General features: G+C 51.5%; 8 protein-coding genes across 8 annotated transcripts; 7 read left to right on the top strand and 1 right to left on the bottom strand.

Moving 5' to 3' along the window:
• The first annotated feature begins 90 nt into the window (after positions 1-90).
• Positions 91-570, top strand: LDX57_001623 (uncharacterized protein). Its single transcript, XM_046083272.1, has one exon. It carries the CDS (start codon positions 116-118, stop codon positions 536-538), a length of 423 nt encoding a protein of 140 aa, XP_045939229.1. The 5' UTR covers positions 91-115; the 3' UTR covers positions 539-570.
• A 335-nt stretch (positions 571-905) lies between these two features.
• Positions 906-1769, top strand: LDX57_001624 (DASH complex subunit DUO1; the record flags this gene model as incomplete). Its single annotated transcript, XM_046083273.1, has 2 exons — positions 906-1199; positions 1305-1769. The coding sequence occupies 2 exons, from the start codon at positions 906-908 to the stop codon at positions 1767-1769; spliced, it is 759 nt and encodes a 252-aa protein (XP_045939230.1).
• Positions 1770-2093: 324 nt separating this feature from the next.
• LDX57_001625 (DUF4870 domain-containing protein) lies at positions 2094-2865 on the top strand (the record flags this gene model as incomplete). The annotated part of the gene is made up of 4 exons (XM_046083274.1): positions 2094-2452; positions 2528-2570; positions 2638-2740; positions 2795-2865. The coding sequence occupies 4 exons, from the start codon at positions 2094-2096 to the stop codon at positions 2863-2865; spliced, it is 576 nt and encodes a 191-aa protein (XP_045939231.1).
• A 758-nt stretch (positions 2866-3623) lies between these two features.
• On the top strand, positions 3624-3971 carry LDX57_001626 (uncharacterized protein; the record flags this gene model as incomplete). Its single annotated transcript, XM_046083275.1, has 1 exon — positions 3624-3971. One exon carries the CDS (start codon positions 3624-3626, stop codon positions 3969-3971), a length of 348 nt encoding a protein of 115 aa, XP_045939232.1.
• Positions 3972-4814: 843 nt separating this feature from the next.
• Positions 4815-7981, bottom strand: HOF1 (formin-binding protein HOF1; the record flags this gene model as incomplete). The annotated part of the gene is made up of 6 exons (XM_046083276.1): positions 4815-4984; positions 5053-6937; positions 7001-7099; positions 7152-7708; positions 7771-7875; positions 7939-7981. 6 exons carry the CDS (start codon positions 7979-7981, stop codon positions 4815-4817), a joined length of 2859 nt encoding a protein of 952 aa, XP_045939233.1.
• Positions 7982-9297: 1316 nt separating this feature from the next.
• Positions 9298-16522, top strand: CDC39 (CCR4-NOT core subunit CDC39; the record flags this gene model as incomplete). Its single annotated transcript, XM_046083277.1, has 4 exons — positions 9298-10029; positions 10087-10411; positions 10477-16394; positions 16457-16522. 4 exons carry the CDS (start codon positions 9298-9300, stop codon positions 16520-16522), a joined length of 7041 nt encoding a protein of 2346 aa, XP_045939234.1.
• A 516-nt stretch (positions 16523-17038) lies between these two features.
• LDX57_001629 (seipin) lies at positions 17039-18527 on the top strand (the record flags this gene model as incomplete). The annotated part of the gene is made up of 4 exons (XM_046083278.1): positions 17039-17290; positions 17359-17543; positions 17618-18073; positions 18125-18527. 4 exons carry the CDS (start codon positions 17039-17041, stop codon positions 18525-18527), a joined length of 1296 nt encoding a protein of 431 aa, XP_045939235.1.
• A 231-nt stretch (positions 18528-18758) lies between these two features.
• LDX57_001630 (putative acid phosphatase) lies at positions 18759-21842 on the top strand. Its single transcript, XM_046083279.1, has 4 exons — positions 18759-18865; positions 18942-19840; positions 19896-19955; positions 20182-21842. The coding sequence occupies exons 1-4, from the start codon at positions 18854-18856 to the stop codon at positions 21467-21469; spliced, it is 2259 nt and encodes a 752-aa protein (XP_045939236.1). The 5' UTR covers positions 18759-18853; the 3' UTR covers positions 21470-21842.
• Positions 21843-22115: the final 273 nt, after the last annotated feature.

A 22115-nucleotide genomic window follows, 5' to 3' on the forward strand; every position in this document is an offset into this window, starting at 1 on the left:
TAGATGTATGTAGATCCTAACCGGATCAGGAATCCGCACTAGCAATTGTCGAGCTTACCCATTAACTACTATTGTTGCTCATTCGCCTCACGTCGTTCCAACCATCCTCGAAGACATGGTGGCCATGTCTGAAGGCTCTAGAAACAAGTCCTGCTGGGAGCAAGTACGCCACTACGCCGACCACCAGGGTCGTCCGGTGGTCCTCGAGCAATACGTGGAGCCCGACTGGACTCCCGATCCCAGCCATCTGGTGCCCATCCAAGTCTACAGTGTCGAGCTCTTGGACCCAGACCATGAGTATCTGCGAGACTACCTTCTGCATACCTTCTGTAATGACGAATTCTTGCCCTTGTTCGAAGTTCACTCATACTGTCCGCCCGATGCATTTGACTGCATGGAGCACAACCGCCGTGAAATTGCCCATCGAAAGCAGCAACACCGGTCGGAAGTTTCTAACCCGCCGGGTCTTTGCAGTTGTGCTAGATCGCGCAAGATTTGTGAAAGAAGCCGGCGTTTACTTTTACATGACCGACTATGATGGCTTGGAAAGTATTTCATCCTATTATCATCCTCATCCTGCAAACACCGAGATCCGGCGGTGCTCTGGGATGCGTGAGATGGCGAGGCGATTGGCCATGCTTGTGAATTGAGGAGGAATAGATAATTGCTCTAGGACCCAGTCACTGTCAATCGTAAGATCAGAGCCAAGAGAATTGATGAACTCCTTGGTCTTTGTTCCAAGGTCCAGGATTGTTGCTGCGTACTTCTGGCGTCCGTCATGTGACGAGGCGTCGGACTAAACCACTCTCGGAGTTCCCCGTGCCCCGCCGACTTTCTCTCTTTCTCTCGTCTCGCTTTCTGGTCCATCTCCGACCATCAACCCCCTCCCACTAACTAGGGTCGACATGGCGTTTCGCAGCACCCCAGAAGAAATGGACAGCCTTCAGCTCTCCGACAACGAGTCAGATGACCTTTGGAATTCGCCGTCCCAACGCACGCGCCGGGAAATCTTCCCGAAACCCGCGAACGAAACCAGCACTACTCCCCCAGCCCGGTCTTCTCACGATGGAGAGACGCTGTTTGGCCGGGAAGAGGCACGGGAGGCTGCATTGCGAAATGAGCTACAAAGTGTCCGAAACATCAACCAAGTGATTGAGGGCCTGCTTGGCAGCCTTGATCGTGCCAAGGGAAACATGGATGTACGTCAATCCTGTTTTTTCTCCCCTCCCCTTCTTGATCTTTTTCCTCTCTCTTGTTTTCTTATGGCTATGGAAATGGTGGCGCTAACGAATGCATGCAACCAGACTGTTTCTCGTACCGTTGACTCCGCATCCACCCTACTGAACACTTGGACTCGCATCCTGGCGCAAACCGAGCACAACCAGCGTTTGATCCTCAACCCAAACTGGCAAGGCGCTGTCCAGGATGTCGCCGACATGGAAAATGAGGAAATTATCCGGCAGCAAGCAGCCGAGCGACGTGAACGAGAACTGCAACAGCAGCGAGAGGCCGCTACCCGTCGGGCGGAGGAGGAAAGGAAAAGAGCGCAGTCGACGACCACTAGAGGGGCGCGAGGAACAACTCGGGGAAGGGTACGGACAGGGGGCTTGGGGAGAACACCTAGCGTTTCTTACTCTGGCACCAGCTCCAGTAATGTGTCGAGAACTACGTCATCCGCTGCGAAGGGATCCAGCACGACATCTACGCGGAGACCAGCCAGTGGGATTGCCAGAGGACCGGGAGTGGCGCGCGGTCGCGGTCGAGCCTAGACAGCTCTCCGACACGTCAGCCCGCCGTTCTGGCCTGTACAGTACGATGTCATTTGTGAAACGAACCTGAATGCAAATCATGATACCCTATTCGATGCCGAGAGCGAAGTGAAGCTGTAATGGTCGTAGAGTTTGTTCCATAAACCCCGGAATGGAAGTGTAAACACGATACTCCAAAGGGGGGTTCGGGTGTTCTGCCTCAGGCGCCAAGACGTCACCGCCATCGCGCGATAAGTCGCGGCGGGCCGATAAGCATATGCTGCAAGCAACATCCCCGTCCCGCGTCCCCTGACCTTCTCTCTCCCTCTGACCTGCCGACAAATCATGAATTTTGCGCCGTACCAGGACGAATCGCCAGAGGTCGAGCGAGCCTTCTCGCCCGACCCCCATCGCTCCAAATCACCCAATGTCGGGTCTCCGCGCGGCTCGCCCCCGATCTCCGGTTTCTCGCCAAACGGACTTCCCTCTCCCACCCATTTCGCCGGCGGAGGTCCTATCGCGACCACTGGGCATGGAAACACAGGTTTTGGGCCGGATGTGGAGGGGGGGCGCTGGAATTTGGGTGCTTTCGAGACAAGTCTTCCCATCCGTATGGACTTCGAGGCTATGCTGGCATATCTGCTTCTTCCTCCGGCCGGGGGCGTCTTTCTTCTCCTGGTAGAGCACAAGAGTGATTACGTACGGTACGTAGATCTGCGTCCGGCGGCGATTGTGCCAAATGAGCTTTTCCATATGCATTGTATATTGACGTCCTGTAGCTTCCACGCGTGGCAATCGAGTATGCTCTTCACAGTTATGTTTGTAAGTCGCATCGCAGCCTCACGAGGCCCCCAGAACAGCTATCTTACTCATTGCACCCACGCTCCAGATCATCCATTTAATATTCTCCTGGTCGACTTTCCTGTCATGGACGTTGCTCGTCTGCGACCTGGCTCTCATCGGCTTTCTTAGTATGCGTGCCTACCGCGATGGTAAGTTTGGCCTCCAGAGGAGCTGTTCCGCAAGAAGATCTAATCAAGATACAGTGGACACGCTCGATCATTACGAGGTTCCCATCTTTGGACGGCTGGCCAATTCCTTTGTGGACGACGAATAATCTCATCGCTCTCCGTGCATCTTCTTCGGCGCATTTCCTATGTTGACCTCGGTCTGGTTTACCTTCCTTTCATTTTGCCTAATAAAGCAGGCCTTGACTAGGCGGAGAGATATCCCACCAAGTGGCAAGCTCGAAGAGCATATTTTGTGTGGATGCATATCAACGCATGCCCATCATTGCTGTCCCTTGATCGATCCAGGCATTCAACTCGTCTTTTTCGTTGCTATTGTGCTGTATCTTAGCAGTTTCTGTTTCGACCCTACTCTGCTTCGTCTGCGATCCAGCTATTTGATTGATGTATATACACAGTGTATTCTACAGCTACTGAACTCTGTACTAATTTTCAAGACTCGCACTGGTGCCATCAGGCACGTTCCACACTTGCCGAGAATTTGCAGTGCCGTCCATTCACTCTTCGGTTCATATTCCGGCTTTCTGATCTAGGCTGATATTTCTCTTCTTCATGATTCACATCCTCCCTATTGTTCGTTATTGTCTCTCACCAATGGCCATTGCTACATTATACAATCCGGAACCAAGCCTCCCTCATGATACTCTTTCTTCAATACCATCCCATCAATGAACAGGTTCCTTCCTTCTTTCCACCTAGCCTAGCCTACTAGACATACCCCCCAGAACCTCCCCACACGCACACCATACTTCCCTCGACCAACCCCCTCCTCCAGCCTAAGACCTATCCCATATCTCACCTACAACCACCACCACCACCACCCCCCATTCAACCAAGCAAAAAAGAGATGTGCCAAGTCCAACGCGTCCTCAACACCTGCGGTCACAGAAACGACCACGTCCTCTTATCCTGCCATCTCGCTCGTCTCGTCCTACCCCAGCCCGAACCCATCAGCCACCGACAACCCGCAACTGCAACAACCCAGCAAAGCCTGGGGACAGCGCAGCAACAGCAGCAGCAGCAGCAGCAGCAGCAGCCGACATTCATCCTATCCGTCACGAATGTCGAGATCGCTATTGCCAAGACGGGGTTCCAGGCTTGCAGCCAGCCGTACTGTATCTTTGCGAGGGTTAGGGAGCTTGCGTCGCCGGTGGGGTTTAAGTGTATGGTGGAGGGGTGTGGGAGGGCGGATTGATTGATCGATTGATTGATTGGTTTCTTGGTTGGTTGGTTGACTACCTAGGTGATTGAGGGATGGATTGATTGGGTTCCATTTGGGGGGTGTATACGGGTATGTGGGTTAGTATAGAGAGTTCAGCTCGATGCTGGTTGATGGGGGGGGAACTGCTTACCTCCCTTACCCGATTGCCCGCTTTATTTTCCATTTTGAGATGTGCTTGCTCACTTGATTTTGGAGTAGGGACGGTTTACTTCGACCTTGTCATCATGAGAGGATGTCTATGCGTGAGAACATGTGGTACTGGGTCATAATGGATCATTGTCTGCCAGGGAGCATAACATGTTACTTGCCATCTATCTGCGTGAACGCAACTGGCCTTGCTACGTTATGACTACAGTGTTTCCATGTGCTATAGCGACGCTCAAAACAATTTGGTATTAATCGGATTAATCACAAAGGACAGACTGGTGGCGAACCAGATGGTCAGGCAAGAAATTATTCCAGGTTCAGCCAGGGGTCATAATTCAGGGAAGATCAACAATCTCGGAGACAGCGTAAGGAGAGTATCGGCTGGACAAACATGACGGGGAAATTAAACAACCAAATAAGGTGTGGGAAACGACAGAATGGACAGAACTTGGCTCATGAGGCATAAGGAAAGAACATGGGCAGAATAACCTTAAGTCATTAAACACTTGGCGTGGGCAATGGACAGGGAATGAATGATATGGGAAACACGCGAGACATAAATTCCAAGAGCGTCAACGTAAATGGTATCTACATCATGAACAACGTAAATTAGCGCAGAATCTCTTCTGATTATGGGCATTTGTTCATGAGATGATAGAGGGGTATAGTTTAAATAATTTGCAGATAGTTGCTGGGCACCAAGCCAGTGCGGCTGCGGGTGGTGGTGATTTCGGCTTCCCACCAGCCATCATCTTGAAGTCGGATGACTGACAGGACGTCACCTTTGGTGAAGCCCAGTTCTTCCGGGATCGCGGCGGTATAACTGTACATGGCTCGAGCTGCAGCGGGCAACCTATTAGCCTGAGATTGTTCCAATGAACGTGTATAGGAAGTGGTTTGTACTTACCGAAATGCAAGATCGGACGACCGTCACGGCTGAACTGTCTTCCAGGATCGGCGACAGCCATAGCCCTGCTCCGGGACCGACTCCTTTGGCTTCCACCATCGCCATAATAGGACATCGGTCTGCTGGGCTCCCGCCGGGGGGAAGCGTATCCATCGTGGCTGCCACCGTACATGTCAACGGGGCTTCCGGACAGCTGCAGTTCCATTCCACCGGAGCTGGATGGCCGAGTTTGCTGTCTGAACTGGGGCTGGGGGGATGCGGCTCGTGACATTGTGCTGGGGGATGCCCGTGGCTTGCTGTACTCATGTGGGGAGTAGGTCGTATCGGCAGGGCGTTGAGGTGGCGTTGAGACCGTAGGGGACTGACTATAGCGATTCTTCATACTGGACTGGTGCGAGCGCGAACTGGGTGCCGGGCTCGCGCCTCTGCTGTACTGGCTCATGCGCGTGTCAACTCGAATGCTCGGCTGAGGGCTGGCGCTTCGTCTAGGTGTCGGTGATCTTGCACGGGGAGCCTCTTGAGACTGTCTGCTGAGAGGATTCGAGGCGCCGGCATTGTTGTTAGATCCGCGGAGCATGCCCTGCGTCTGCCCAGTGTATCGTTTGGTTGTCTTTTGCATCTGTGCCGAAGTGAAAGCTGGTTGCGGGGCATCAAGACGTTTCACCGTGGGATCATTATACGCCGGGGGTGGCGTGGCCACGGAGGCACTGGTATAATTGGCCGCAGGCGCGGATGGCACCGGTGTGGCAATTCCGTGATATCTATCAGCAGACACGCGAGTGCTCGCAGGCTTACCGGTGGTCTTGAGGTCTGCTAAAGCGCGCGCAATGGGATCCAGTTCGGCTTCCGTGCTCTTGGATGTGGCCTGTGAAGCCTTCTTGGACCCGCTCTTGTCCGGGGATTCCACATCAAATACATTGTTCCCGACGTTCAGCTGGAAGTTAGCCCGAGGGTCTACTGGTTCCGGACTTCCAGATGACCGGACATTGTCAGGCACAATGATCGGTTGCGTTGGCTGCGGTTGTGGTTGTGGCTGCGACTGCGGCTGCGGCTGCGGTTGCGGCGCCTTCACGGGACTCGACGGCTTGGAATCCCATGTGCCACCGCGTGAAGGCGGCTGTGCTGAACCAGAGTTCCGATCTTTATCGTGACGGCTCTTGCGGCGGAACGGACTGTTGCTGAAGAATGCACTTCTCTTCTTCTGAACTTGCTTCTCGTTGCTAATACCCGGAAGGGCCACGCCATTAACAGGCTTGGTTGGAGACTGTCTGGCACTTGGCGGCTCTTGACTGGACATCGAAGTTGGGTTTGAAACCTCGCTTTGGGAATCGCGACTCGAGGGGCGATATCCACTGCTCGTTCCTGAACTACGTTCTGAAGGAGGTCCAGTTCTGCAAAACATCGTCATGCCATCTGTCGGGTAGGCATTATGAGGTACTTTTCCGATTTCACCGTGCTGGCTCGGGTCATAGTTGGGAGGCGGATGGCCACCGCGACGAAGATCCAGCGGGGGCGGCTGCTGCGTTGGTGGTGGCTGCATTGGCCTTTGTGGAGTGACGGTGGTTTCTCTACTAGTGGGCGTCGGTGGCTCGTTGTGGCCCATCTTAGCAGCTAGATCGGACTGTGGGTCATGATGAGATTCATAAGTCGACGGCTGAGGCGAGGAGCTGCGGAACGCCGGATTGATTGTGCGTTGAAACTGGGCCACAGAATACCCATCTTCTTCAGACACTTCCGAGCTCGAGTCATTGATATCTCCGCGGCAGAAGTTAATAAAACGTGGAGGGTCCGGGATATCCTGGCCCGTTCCCTTTTCTTTGATGAAGTAGACAATGTCTTTTTCGACCTCGCAATTTTCCAACGAAAGCCGTACCTTCTCGCAGGACTAGGAAGGGGATTAGCACAAGCTTCCGCAGATCACAGATGTCAGAAATATCTGCTAACTCACAGCATCGTCGCTAACGCAAACTGTCGATGCAATATTTGCATATGTCCATAGGCTGCTCTTCGTAAAGTCAAGTCTTTCTTCCTCGAGATCTTGAAATTTCTGGTGACAAGTCAGTCTTACAGCCTCGCTGCATTTGTTAGATGAAGCTTACATCACAGGCAGACTTCCACTCCTTGTTCCAACGCCCGGTGGTCTCTTCGAGGATCTTGATGGCGGTTTCGTATTCGCTGCTACTAGAAGCAAGCTGTATCTGTGTTTTCTCGAGTTTGGCTTTGTTCTTGCGTTCTTCTTGTCCCATAACCATGTGTCCTTGTGCAAGATAACCCTTGATTCTTAGGCAGTCTTGCTCATATCGATCTCGAGTCTGTGTGGCAGTTAGTTTATGCTCCCTCCCATGCGGCATCCACTTCAACCAACTTGCCTTATTCACTGTTTGGGTTTGGCTAATCTTGGTTTTCAGCAACCGCTCAATTCCTGTCTGGATGATTTTCCTCCTCTCCTTCGATCCACCGGCAAATGCTATTAAAGGTTCTTCGAGTTCTCGCTTCATCTGCACGGCGATAGCAGCGTGGGACTTCGCAATGGCTTCGGTTTCGCCGCGGACCACGTCGAAGGACGAGCGGAGCGAGCCGGTTTCACAAGATCCAAGCGATTTGCGACAAAGCGCCAGGAGCTTCCGTGCATATTCTTCTTCGATAGCAGCCCGAACTGTCCATCCAGTCAGAGAAATTTCGTTGTCGCAGTGGGAATTATGAACGGAGTGAACGCACTGTTGTAGAATGTTTTTAACTCGTCGCAGGAGACTTTAGAACCGTGCATCCGATCTAGCATAGGTCCAACACCAGCATCGTCCTTCCCCCAAAAGTTATTGGCAACTAGTCGGGTTACAGCAGGTTAGCAATGTTTACATTTCTGAACACTGTGGGAAGACATCATACAGGACATGGCCACAGTTGGCCCATCCGCAACTGTTCCCGGCATGTGGGCAGATTATATTGTGTCAGTGTTGATCGAGCCTCGGCCAGCCTTTGCTCGTTTGGTCACAGCGAAAAGGGACAGTCGAAAAAGGAAATTCCAAGAAGCGAGCAGTAGGAGATAAGGAAAAGAAAGCAGAATTGAGGCTCAAAAAGCAAGGCTATTTCAACGTAACGTAGGCAGAACCCGATGCCCAAAATATCCCCGGGATATTGAAAAGAAAACCGCAAATTGCGGAAAGATTGGGCAGAACAGCACACTGGAGCTGGACTTGGTGGAGTTGAGCATATCTATCCTTGGGTCTGGAAGGAATGAAGGTTGATGTTTACGGCTCCACGTTTCTCGGGGCAACCGGGGTCTACATCACGGGGCAAGTCATGCCGGTCCACGACAACGTCCAGGTTCAGCTCGTGTCCTGTCAACGACGTGCATAATTCGACCCGAACTACATGTAATGCAGAGACCCTTGGTTGATCGTTCTTGGTATGGAATTTGGCAGCCTGAAACCTGATTTATTCAATTTTCATAACAGGATATTGCACTCCTATTTTGACGAGTACTTGGAACATAAATATCTACGCCTACCCCATTCATAATATCCTATACCCAAGTTGACGAACCGGTAACTTTCGAGACAATTACCAAGTCCAATAGGTACCTACTGAGCAGGATAAGCAACTATGGAACCACCTGTATGATAAGACATGGCAACATTGCGATCGTACTTGCCATGGATGGATGCCCAGAAGACGTACTGCTGCCTAGTAGGGTTGGAGCCCAGAGCGGCTGACTCAGTCCTTCCATAAGCAGAGCCCATCCGGCGGCTCTTATCACGTGCCATCGATTCGAGGAATACGCCATGGACTCGCCAATGCCTTTGCGAGTGGGACATGATGCAGGTGAAACCTTTATTGTAGACGGTCTTGAAGAATCGGTGAGGCCGATTTTCAGTCCCTCCCACCATCTCCATCCTCATCCCCCACTGGCAACAGATGGTGGTCGAATATCAATGCCCTGGGCTTCCTACCGAGCTAAGCTTAGTGTGGGTGACCTCAGGCATCCAACTCCACCTGCCCGTCCACTCAACCTCGCCTTCTCTGCCCGTCACTCACTTCCCATCGGAACTTCCATCCTGTGCCACAAAGCAACATCCATTTTCATTCCCCTTCCTCGTTTCGCTGCCAAGGCAAGACTCCCCCCATCTTTGCAACGACTATCACCAGCACAATCACAATTAAATCTATATATTTTCCAATCGGTTTGCACCAAATTCCAAAAAAAATCTGTCGGTCGTCCTCAGATCAAATGATCGCGTCTCCTAGATGACCTTCCCTCCCCCTCCCCCTTCCTCCCAATCGTCGATTGCTTCTGGCACCGATAAGTCCTCTTCTTCGACCAGGCCGGGAAGGTCACAGCAATCTGCTTGGGGTTCATCCGTGTCCCAGTCCAACGTTCGCCGGGGACTGACTCCGCTTGCGACCAATAACCTCGCATCGACCTCGATATCATCTGCCTCCTCCCGCGGGCCACCCCAGTCCAGTAGTCCTGGTCCAGGTGGTTCAACCTCGTCTCCTCTCACTTCCTCCTTCTCTGCCGTGTTGAGTTCCGCACGAGGTCATCAAGTCGGCCGCAACGTTCCCTCACCTGCCTCCACACCGTCGCCTTTTACCTCCCTACAATCTGGATCGCAACAACATCAGCAACCCGGACAATCACTTGCTTCTCCCAAATTCCGAGCGCACACCCCATCTTCAGGGTCACATCTGGCTTCCGCAGCGGGTTCTGTCGCGGGTGGAGGAGGCTCCGGGGGAGGCGGAGGTGGGACGGGATCTTCCAGAGGCGCCACCTTCTCTCCGTTGTTGTCGGGAACAACCGTGAATTCACCCACGGGCTTTTCCGATAAACCGGGCTCGGCTGCTTCAGGAGCAGCGGCTCACGCAAGCCAGTCGTCGTTGACGAAGATATCGATCGCCCAGGTTTTCCTTCTTCTCGATTCTATCACAGAGAAAGAAGGTCGAGAGAAGTGGGAGACAAAAGCTGCTCAGATTCATAAAGTAAGTTCCTGGGTGCTCCCTCGTATCGCCTCCATGACCCAACTGACCGATCCGTAGCTCGTCGAGTCCAACGGCATGGAGGTCTTCTCCAAATACTTCCGGCGCCTTCTCACAGGCAATGCCCCACAGATATTCCCAGGCGTGAATAAGTCGGTGGAAAATGCAGGGAACTACCCTCTTCTTGTTCAGGAGATGCAGAAAGTATCGCAAGATAAAGAACAAGCCTATAAAATTGCGGAGACGGTCGATGCATCGGAGGGCGACATCTTCCGCGACTTTGATCTATCCACCTTCCTAGATCACTTCAAGCTTGACTCCGTGGTGAAGGTGTCTCTTGCTCTTGCCTTCAAGACTGCGAACAAGTCGGACCTGCGTGCCAAGGGTATGTGTTTACAACAGTATTACATGCGAAGATATCCTGGGAGCTGACCGTTACCAAATTTCTAGCCGATGCCATCCTCTCGAACAATGCCATTCCCTTCCTGCAAAGCCTTGCTTCGCCGTCAGATATTACAAAGGATTACAAGGACTCCTTTATCGGCATGACGATCGAGCGCTTCATCCTATACCCCCCGCGCAATTTCACCGATGATGTGAAGGCAAAACTTGTGTATGCAGCCAACTTGCGATATCAAAAACTGAACCTCGATGTGCCCTTTGAAGTCGCGTCCGCTTTGCAAATGTTCAATTTCACCAATCCACGTTATACACTGGTCCGCCAACTCCATGCGAAAGGACCGAAGGCAACCTCGAACCCCGACGCGGTGAACGAAGTGATCAGCTTGGCTGGCTCCGAATGCTGGAATGAGGAACATATTGCCAGTGCCCTGCTCTTCCTTGTTCTCTCTCAGTATTGGAAGGAGTTTTCTTTGGAGACATTCCTTGCTGCTGTGAAGGCGCATTACGGCGAAAAGCAAATCAGCTGGCCCCTCATCTTCAGGAACTTTGATCGTGAAGGCCTGAGGCTGGATGCTCGGCAATTCGCCAAGCTTTACTCGGTCATTTTGGCGGCTGCATCCGATGACTCTACCTTGGATATCCAGAAGCTCTGGGGCGGTGATTGGGAACATCGAGACACGCAGCTGTCGTTCCTCACAGCTCTCATCGTCTCACGAACGGATGTATCGCAGATTCCTAGCCTTCGAGCCACTTTCCCCCATGACTTCTTCGCAGACGGCCCGGAACTCGTACGCCTGCAAGGTGAACGTGCGGCAAAATCACCTCTGCGGTCTCTTGATGCAATGAGGGCTATCTTTGACCTGGCGCTGTTTTCACAAGCCTCATGGGCCGCTGCCGAAAGCCAATTACTCATCAAGGCGGTCGTGCAGTATGACCTGCCAGTTTTTCTATGCTCGGCACTGGCCCTCCCCCAGCCTTGGACAAGCGTTCAGCAAAGCTTTGTTCTGCGAACGCTGGTCGTTTTCATCTCCAAACAAGAGGAGGGATATCAACTCGCTCTTCATGGGGCATGGCATCAAGATAAACAATGGGTATCGGAGCAACTCTTTACTACATTCACACAGGACCCAACATCTACCGCCCTTATTTACGAGCACGCAGCTGAGTACAACTGGCTGGATTACCTCCTGAGATACACCAACGGCCTTGCTATGGATCTCGCCTGCTACGCTCACCGCAAGGGGCCATTTGATTTGGAACAATGGGTTCGCAATGCGGCGCAGAAGGGACCTATGGACATGGGTAGTCTGCTGTCAAAATTCTTGAGAATCAAGGCAGAAGACGAACTGCACGTTCAGAGAAAAGAACAGTCCGTTCCTCAGATGGTCAGCTTGTCGGTGAAGACAGTATACACCTTATTATCAGTCCTTGAAGAATACGTCGGAGACCGTGAAAATCTTACTCCCGTGCAACGGATTTGCATCCAGACCTACCCCCGACTGATCAACTATGGAGAAGGGTACGATGATATTATCGATTCGAATGGCGAAAATGGAAACTCTCTACCCGAAGCCGTTGACAAGCAAATGCAAGAACTCTTCGGCAAGATGTACCATGAAGAGTTGTCGTTGAGAGAGATTCTTGAGCTGATGAGACGGTACAAGTCCTCGCGCGAACCGGACGAACAAGATTTATTTGCGTGCATGGTTCATGGGCTTATTGATGAGTACCATTGCTACCACGAATACCCATTGGAAGCCTTGACCAAGACCGCCGTCATGTTTGGTGGTATCATCAATTTCCGTCTGGTTGATGGTATTACACTGAAGGTAGGCCTCGGTATGATTCTGGAGGCTGTCCGAGAGCATGAGGTACACGATCCGATGTACAAGTTCGGTGTTGAAGCCATCGAGCAATTGATAGGGCGGCTTTCCGAATGGGCCGGCTTCTGCCATCTGTTGCTTCAGATCCCGAGCCTGCAGGGCACGCCGATCTTCCAGAAGGCCGAAGAAGTGCTGCAGGAGCAAGGGAACCAAGTGAGAGATTCTGAAACCGGGCGCCCAGACAATGTATCTGCCTCTTCATTGGCCAATGGCAACATCGACGAGGCAGCAGGCCCAGAAGGACCCGGGCGCAAGTTTGTTTCGGTTCACGTTGATGCGCCTCTGCGACCCGAGGTCTATCAGAATCCTGACGAGGACATCCAAGACAAGATTCTGTTTGTACTCAACAATGTATCAGAGCAGAACATGGAGGAAAAGCTGCGGGATCTTACAGATGTTCTTCGTGACCAACATCATCAATGGTTTGCTTCATACTTGGTGGAAGAGCGTGCAAAATTGCAACCAAACTTCCAGCAGCTATATCTGGACCTCCTCGACCGCATTAACGATAAGGTTCTCTGGGCAGAGGTTCTCCGAGAAACTTACGCCAGCGTTTCCAAACTGCTCAATTCGGAGGCGACACTAAATTCTTCGACTGAACGTGGTCATCTCAAAAACCTTGGATCTTGGCTTGGATCTTTGACCATTGCCAAAGACAAGCCTGTCAAGCATAAGAATGTCTACTTCAAGGGGCTCCTGCTGGAAGGATTCGACAGCCAGCGTCTGACTATCGTCATCCCGTTTACTTGTAAGGTGTTGGTACAGGCTACGAAGTCCACCGTGTTTAATCCTCCAAACCCTTGGTTGATGGATATTCTGGCTCTGTTGATGGAACTCTATCATTTTGCGGAATTGAAATTGAATCTCAAGTTCGAAATTGAGGTTTTGTGCAAAGACCTTGATCTTGACCACAAGGTGATCGAGCCCTCATTGATCATTCGGGATCGTTCAGCGCACATTGAAGACGCTCTCTCAACGGCGAATATTCCAGATGGCCTTGAAACCTTTGAAGATATGCCTCTTGCTGGCATCAATCAAGGCATTCGACACGAGAGGCTGTCACCTGCTGCAATCCTGTCAACACTTCCGAGCCTGGATAAGATTCTTGTTTTGCCGTCATCGGCAAGCAGCATGGTCGATGCGAATGTTCTCCGGCAAATCGTTCACACCGCGGTGGAGCGTGCCATTGCAGAGATCATCACACCTGTGGTGGAACGATCCGTTACCATCGCTTCCATCTCCACCGTTCAACTCGTTTCGAAGGACTTCGCCATGGAGCCGGACGAGGAGAAAGTTCGTCATGCAGCTGGCATCATGGTCAGGCAACTTGCGGGCAGCTTAGCTCTTGTAACCTGCAAGGAGCCTCTTAAAGTTAGCATGACCAACTACATTCGAATGATTCAGCAGGAATATTCAGACCAGCCCATGCCTGAGGGTTTGATTCTGATGTGTGTCAACGACAACCTCGATGCCGCTTGTGGTATCGTCGAGAAAGCAGCAGAGGAGAAGTCCTTCCCCGAGATTGAGAAGGTAATCGAGCCGCAGCTAGAAGCCCGTCGACGCCACCGTGCGGCTCGTCCTAATGAACCGTTCATCGACCCATCCATGAATCGCTGGGGCTTATTCATTCCCGAGCCTTATCGCCAAGCACCCGGCGGTCTTAAGAAGGAACAGCTGGCTATATATGAGGATTTCGCACGCCAATCCCGAGGGACGGGGACAGCCCATGCGCAAAATGTGTCCACTGATTCCAGCCGACAACTTCAAGATGTTCTTCCAGAACCTTACCCTCCTCCGATTCCTAACCTTTCGACTCCAGCGGAGCAACCTGCTGTACCGCACCGCACACCCCAGGCGCAACAAGATGCTCGGCTACAGCAGTCCGGCATCGTCGGCGCACAGTCCCAACTCAACGGATTCCTTGATTCGCAGAATCCGCGTGAAAAGGTTGAGAATATCGTGGCAGAACTTCAACAAGCAGCCCGGGTTGCAACCGAAGAACGCGTCCGGGATCTCGGCAGAGACAGTGCCGTCCTGCAAGAATACAACCAGGCGTTGCGTTCTATTGTTGCCTCTCCAAACGGTGAAGAACTGGCGAGATTGACATCCCTCAAGATCTGCACAGCCTTGTACGCACAAAGTCAGGCTACGCTAGAAGTTGAAGTTCTCGTGCACCTTCTTGCAAAACTATGTGATATGTCTACCCTCGTTGCCCGCTATACGTGGACCGTCCTATCCGAAGTGGAAGACGAACATATGTTCAACGTTCCGGTCTCTGTTGCTCTCATCGACGCCGGTCTGTTGGATATTCGACGTGTCGATATGATTCTTACTAGACTCATCCTTCAAAGGTCCACGGGATCCCTCGACTTGCTTGCTAGTCTCATGGACCGGGTACTCTTTAGTGAAGAGCCCTCTGCCCTGAGATCTGATTTTTCGGGCAGTCTTGAAGCAATGAGTCAGTGGCTTGCGGAGGACTCTAGCCTTTCAACCGCCAATGAAATCATTCGCAAGTTGCGTGAATCTGGCATCCCTGAGGTTGCCAACCCTTTCCTCACCGATAAGGCAATGGCCAAACGTGACCAAATGGAATACATTTTCACCGAATGGATTGGGATCTATAAAGCCCCGGGTGCCGTTGACCGCACTTACTACTCGTTCCTGAAAGATATTCACCAGAGACAGGTCATGGACAACCAAGAGGATTCGGCCCTGTTCTTCCGTCTCAGCATTGACATCTCCGTCGCCATGTTCGAGCATGAATCCCAGAACCCCAACGGCAGTCTCGACGAAGCCTTCCTTTATATCGATGCTCTTGCCAAATTGGTCATCTTGCTCGTTAAGTTCCAGAGCGATAACGAAGTTTCTCCGAAGACTAACAAGGCGGTATATTTCAACTCGATACTGTCATTGCTTGTCCTCGTCCTTAACCACCACCACGTTATGCGGGGAGAAGCTTTCAACCAGCGTGTGTTCTTCAGACTCTTCTCCACCATCTTATGCGAATACTCCATGAATGGTCTTCAACAGAGTGACCAGCACCAGGAAATGATGTTCGCCTTGGCCAACAAGCTTCTGTCTCTTGAGCCCAAATACTGCCCTGCGTTCGTCTATGGATGGCTCTCCTTGGTGTCTCACAGATTCTTCATGTCCGGTATGCTGAACATGCCGGACCGAGCGGGCTGGGGCCCGTACTGTGAAATCATGCAAGCCCTTCTCTCGTACATCGGCGAGCAGCTCAAACCGGCCAGCATCTCATATGTCGCCAAGGATCTGTATAAGGGGGTGCTTCGTGTCTTGCTCATCCTGCATCATGACTTTCCCGAGTTTGTGGCGGAGAATCATTTCGAATTCTGCAACGTCATTCCCGCCCACTGTGCTCAGCTGCGGAACCTTGTCCTGAGCGCCTACCCGTCGTCTTTCCATAAACTTCCCGATCCTTTTAGAGAGGGGTTGAAAGTTGAACGCCTGGAGGAGATGCGCGAAGCCCCGCGGATTGCCGGCGACACCGCTGCTCCTTTGCAGCAGGCCAACATCAAAAGCGTTGTAGACAACGCTCTGCAGAGCTCCACCACTTCGGAATCTATCGTTCAACAGATATGTGACGCGATCTATGACCCTAGCAGCAAAGAGACTGGTCTTTTCTATGCCCCGGTCAACGTCAATGTTGTGCTCGTGAACGCACTGGTGCTATACATCGGTCAGGGCGCGGTCTCTGCCAACGCACCGAAGGGCAACACTCGCGCGGCATTCGATAATTCTGCCCACTCCGCGCTCCTGGAGAGGTTGGCGAAGATTCTCCGGCCGGAAGCACGCTATTACCTTCTCAGCGCGATGGCCAACCAGCTACGATACCCCAACAGCCACACCTACTTCTTCAGCTTTGCTATCCTTCGTCTCTTTGGCGCGGACAACTCGGAGCAGGATGAATCCGACATCCGCCAGCAAATCATCCGAGTTCTCCTAGAGCGGTTGATCGTCCATCGCCCTCACCCTTGGGGACTGATTATCACGCTACAGGAGCTGCTCCAAAACCGAAGCTATACCTTCTTCCGCCTCCCCTTTATCCAGGCTGCGCCTGAGGTGAGTTCCATCTTGTTCCGGTCTCTTGTTAAATTGGTCAGTTACTAATGCCGGTTCTTCAGATCGGTCGTCTGTTCGACGCCCTCCTGCAGCATATCCAGCAGCAGAGCCCCAGGGCGCTATCTTAAGTCCCGACGGCGTCTATTACTTTCACCATCTCTCGTTCTTTCTCCTTTATTAATATGATTTACTTGATCATGCCTCGATGAATTGCATTTGGCGGAGATGAGTGCTCTTGCGGTGTTTGCAGATGCCGCTTATGACAAGCAGCGCCCCGCCCATGGTGCTATGTTACGGTGTATGTTAGGAATGTTTCCTTTTCTTTTCCCTCTTCTTTCATCATTCAGAGTGCTGGGTTCTGCTTTCTTTCTATCTTATTGCCATTTCTCGGTTGGGTTTCTGGGAGGGATATGCATACTAGGACGTGTCAGCATGGTTTTGGCCTACATGGAACCTATATCTTTTTCTCTTTGCCATTCGTGTTTTCTCTTGCAGCATGTTTCTTTCTTTGTTTCTCTCTATCTATCTTTTAGTGCCACGGATGTGGTGACTTCTGTAACGATAAGCTATAAAAATGGGGGTATAATGAGTTTTACTTGTCAGTGCAATGACCTTCTAGAGACTACCCATTATTGTAGTACAGGATGGAGTACATACCTTCTACTGCCCCAAACAAAACATTGAGGAGATGCCGAGGCTGTCGGGGCGGTGGCCTGAGGCCGCCAAGTGACGTCGACGCGACCCGCCGTCTCTGTTGTCTTCATCCCGCTCTCTGCCAACTCTCCTGTTTCTCCAGACTGGGAATCTCCACCTCGACTGGCCTCGCCATGGATACGAAACCAGGAGAATCGGATGGCGAAATCAATGAAGAAACTACCTTCTTATCCAAGGCACTTGTGAGAACCCTACAACCCCATTTTTCGGAAGCAACATGCTGATCGGCGCAAAACCCAAACGCGCATAGGGCACGTCGGCGGCATTTATTCGGCCCTTGATTTCGAAGCGGGCGCAAAAGGCATACCTGGGGACGCTGCTCCTCTTTCTTTCCGCTATTTGCATGATCCTCGTTTCAATATTTGCCTACGGCATATTCTACTATAAAATCATTCCGCAGGTTGGCTTGGAACGCGTGGTACATCTACAATTTGGGTAAGTGATGAAGCCGCACATGTTCGCGTCCTCATCGCATGACTGTGGTGCACCGGACTAACACAACTTGGCAGCGATGGACATCCTTGGGGTACAACTTCTCTCGGTTCCGGGCTCATTTCCCTTCAACCGTACGACGTCAGCGTTGAGCTTGAATTGCCGCGTACTCCTTCCAATCTTAATACCGGAAACTTTATGCTCGACTTGACTCTAATCCCAAACCCTTCATCGCCCATTCTGGACAGTGCGAATGCGTCCACCGACTCTTCTTTTCGATCCCGCCGTCCTGCCATCCTGACGTATTCATCACCTTTGATAGACACTGCCAGCAAGCTGTCGTTTATGCCCTTCTATGTGCTGGGCTGGCAACGGGAATCAGAAAGGCTGCAGGTACCTATGATGGAACGGGTGCAGTTCGCTCGGGGACGGCGTAACATTCCAGACAGTGTTCGTTTGGAAATCCATAGTCAACAGCAAATGCAGGTGTACAAGGCAAAAGTGGCACTTAGGGCTAGGTTCACTGGAATGCGGTATTTTTCCACTGTTCCCAATGTCGATGGACGGTACTAACCGAAAGATAGGTGGCTGATGTACAATTGGAGGATCACATCGTTCTTCGTTTTTACCTTCATGTTTTGGAGCATCTCCATGATCTCTGCAACCATCGCGTGGCTTACACTGGCTGCCGTTTTCAACACTGGTGAAGACAAGACGGTGACACTCAAGAAGGAGGATCGCGATGACATGCGGATCAAGCAGGAGCCTCTTGAGGAGTCGACATCGCCGTTCGAGAGTTCTCTGGACACTTCCAACGAACAACCCGAGCGAAGTGTCAAGAAAGAGAAGGAGTATCAGGCCGATGATGAAAGCGACGAATCACCAGAGGACCGAGCGTCCGGGGCCGGGACCGGATTAGAGAGTTCTAGGGCGCAGGGGGTTCAACGACGAAGACGCCATTTGTACGGGGATGACGATTCCCACTAGTAGTTCGCGTGGCATCACTGGTGATGATCAATGTAATGATTAAGGATACCCCCAACTCAACGAATTGATTCTGATCGGTGCTCCGAGGAAGTGCATACGAGTCCTGCTGCAATGGAAGCGGATCGCAGGTATGGGATGAACCATTATGTAGAAAGCGTAGAGAGCAGGAAGCATCGGAGAGATTATCGATAACAGCGAGTGGATCCGCCGGAGGGGAAAAAAGGCGGGGGAAACTTCCGATTTCTTTTCCTCTTCCTTTCCCTCCTCCCCGACTTGTCTTTTCCTCTCCATTCTTTCCTTGGCAGTGATTCTGTCTAATCATCTCAATGCATATTCTTGTAGGTACTATTTCGGATTGCATTTCATTACGCAGCTATCATGGGCGAGTCCATTCACTGACAACTCCTGACGTAGGTGGTAAACGACGACGGCCCCCCGTCGAACCAGTCGTCTCCCTACGTCCATTCTCTCGTTCACACGTTACAATCAGCAGGGCATGTGGTCTCGGTGGTTCTGCCACATCAGCAGCGATCCTGGATCGGCAAGGCTCATTTGATCGGTGCTTCCGTGAAGCCTACCTACTTCCGACCGGGCACACTGCACCAAGACGACGGAACTACACATGAATTGCCTCGTTGCTATAGTGAGGACGAGAAAGACCACGACGGCGACGAATGGATCCTGATAGACTCAACCCCGGCCAGTTGCGTCCAGATCGGTCTTTACCATTATTTCCAGGATCGGGGGCCGGTGGATCTCGTGGTTTCAGGCCCCAACTACGGCCGGAACACAACCTCACTGTTCGCCATGTCGAGTGGCACAATCGGTGGTGCTATGGAAGCAGCTGCCTGCGGGAAACGCGCGGTGGCTCTATCTTACGCTTTCAGCTCCCGAGACCACGATCCGGTTGTGATTGCCGAGGCGTCCGGCCACTCAGTTCGATTGATTGAATACCTCGCTAAGAACTGGGTTGATGGCGTGGACCTTTACTCTGTTAATGTACCACTGGAGCCTGGAGTTAGCCAAAACAAAATCTTCTATACCGAGATGCTCGACAATCGGTGGAAATCGGGGAGTTGTTTCCAGGCGGTAGATGCTGCCGTGTCCGACAGAAACCCCAATCTGCGCGAGCATGAGGTGCGGAATCAGGGAGGCAAGTCTGATGCGCAACTTACCGAGGGTGCTCCTGCACAGAGGTCTCGGATCCAACACAAGCATTTCCAATGGGCACCAAACTTCTCCGATGTCTACAAGAGCGTCGAAGAAAGCCAACCGGGTAATGACGGCTGGACGGTCAAGGAGGGAATGACAAGGTTCGTTCAGATGCCATGGATTAACAATTGTTTTATGTCACTAATTCCAAGTTAGCGTCACCCCCCTGAAGGTCAACTTCATGCACGCTCCAGGATTCCAAGGAGAGATTAAGCTGTGAGTGGAACTTTTTGGCGAACGAATCTACACGACGATATGTGACATGTTTATTGCGTCCTGATCTGATTTTACCCCTCCTTTCCTATTTCGAGTGCCTCCTATAGTCGATTTTATTCAGTGCGTTGCTTCACATCCCCTCGTTTACAGCCTTCTCTCCGGTTTTGTTGTCTATGGTTCATTTTTCTTTGGATGGCCGAAATTCTGATAGACCTAAATCGTGTAGACCCGATAATGATGAGCCTGCATTACATTCTATTGTGGACAGTGATGATCCATATGTCCAAAGTCTGATGGAGCAAGCACTACGGCGTCGGCTCGGCGAAACCCGTTATAAAGCTATATCTTCGTTGTCAGATTTACCATCTACTTCAACGCCCGTGCTCCAGTATCGTGAATACGAACGCCTTGATTTTGAGCATGTCATGTTCAATTCCTCCTCGTCCCTGGCCAATGCTTATATCATTCGCAAGGCGTTAATCCGCAAGCATTATCTATCCAACACCGTGACCAACTGGATCACCAAGCACCCAGACAGTATCTTAGGAAAGCATGTCAAATTAGGATTTGATTTTGAATTGGACTACGCGGAATTTCTTGATGATGCGCTGTTGGAGGCGTACGAGCTGCGGGACAGTTTGGAGAAGAACGAAGAGAGACCTGCATCCGAGAAGGAGTGGTGGATCCTAAAACCTGGAATGAGTGACCGTGGCCAAGGAATCCGTCTCTTCAATAGCGAAGAGCAGTTGCAAGAGATATTCGAAGAATGGGAAGTTGACGAATCAGATGCAGAGAGTGGGTCAGAGAGGCCTGAAGAGGAGCAGGATGATGAGGAGGATGGCAACGGAGTGGTTACATCCCAGTTGCGCCATTTCATCGCCCAGCCTTACATCGATCCACCTTTGCTTCTCCCTTCCTCGTCCCAGCGGAAATTTCACATCCGTACATATGTCCTTGCTGTGGGCGCTTTGAAGGTCTACGTCTTCAATGAAATGCTCGCGCTGTTCGCGGCAAAGCCATACTGCCCCCCATGGGAGGATGAAGATGAGGTGACAGATCTTGCACGACACCTAACGAATACCTGTTTCCAGGAGGGCGGTAGTGCCAACAAAGAGAGCGTTCGTCGATTCTGGCAGTTGGATCACTACGTCCCGGGGCTCGGGGACGACTGGAAGGCAAAGGTCTTTGACCAAATCTGTGCTGTGACGGGTGAAGTTTTCGAAGCTGCTGCCAGGGGAATGATGATTCATTTCCAGACCCTTCCCAATGCATTCGAACTGTACGGCCTGGACTTCCTGGTCGACAAACAGGGAACTGCATGGCTCCTTGAAGTGAACGCCTACCCCGACTTTGCTCAAACGGGAGAAGACCTGAAAGAGGCCGTTGTGGGCCGTCTCTTCGAAGAGACGGTGGATGTTGCCGTCAAGCCCTTCTTTGGAGTGGACGAATCGGCCGTTGAGGGCACTGAACATATGAAACTGGTTGCTAACATTGATCTCGGAAGGAAGTTCTAGTTGTTCTATAGAGGCAGGTCTGATTTTCTTTTTTTCTTCTTTTTTGACTTGTCACTTCGTTCTTCAGATGCAACCGGCGTTATTTTCCTTAGAACCGATGCATAAAAGTAAACAAGAGGGTGTCATATTCGGCTTACATACCTACTACCTTGCTGAGGTCAGGCGCTCCTTCCTTCTTTCCTTCCTTCCTCTCCCGAAAAGATCGGGGCCCAGCATCCTCCCTGCTATTTCCCCCGCCATACTATCAATCATCTACCTAGATTTTCTTGATCGATACATACTCTTCATTAAAAACATTGGTACTTTGAGGCTACTACTTGATAAAAAGCTGCCACGATTCGAGCAAGGTTGATAAGACCTGATGCTCATCAACATGGCTGTCTCCAATACGCTCAACTCAGATATTCCGGGACAAAACGCTATAGTGACAGTCCATTGGTTTTTGCCACCAACTGCTGCTTTTTACTTTGTTGTCTCGGCTTGTATTGCATTGGCCTTGGGTCATCGCCAGCGTGGTGATGACAGGCTCTTCCGCCGAATTAGTCTGTGTTTCGTGTGCCTCATTTGCATCACCTATGTATCCCCTCCTTTCGATGACCTACTACTACTATGATATGGCTACTGACTGATATTAGGTCTCGAGTGC

The sequence above is a fragment of the Aspergillus melleus genome, assembly GCF_016097325.1.
Source record: "Aspergillus melleus strain CBS 546.65 chromosome Unknown contig1, whole genome shotgun sequence".
Taxonomy (NCBI): Eukaryota; Fungi; Ascomycota; class Eurotiomycetes; order Eurotiales; family Aspergillaceae; genus Aspergillus; species Aspergillus melleus.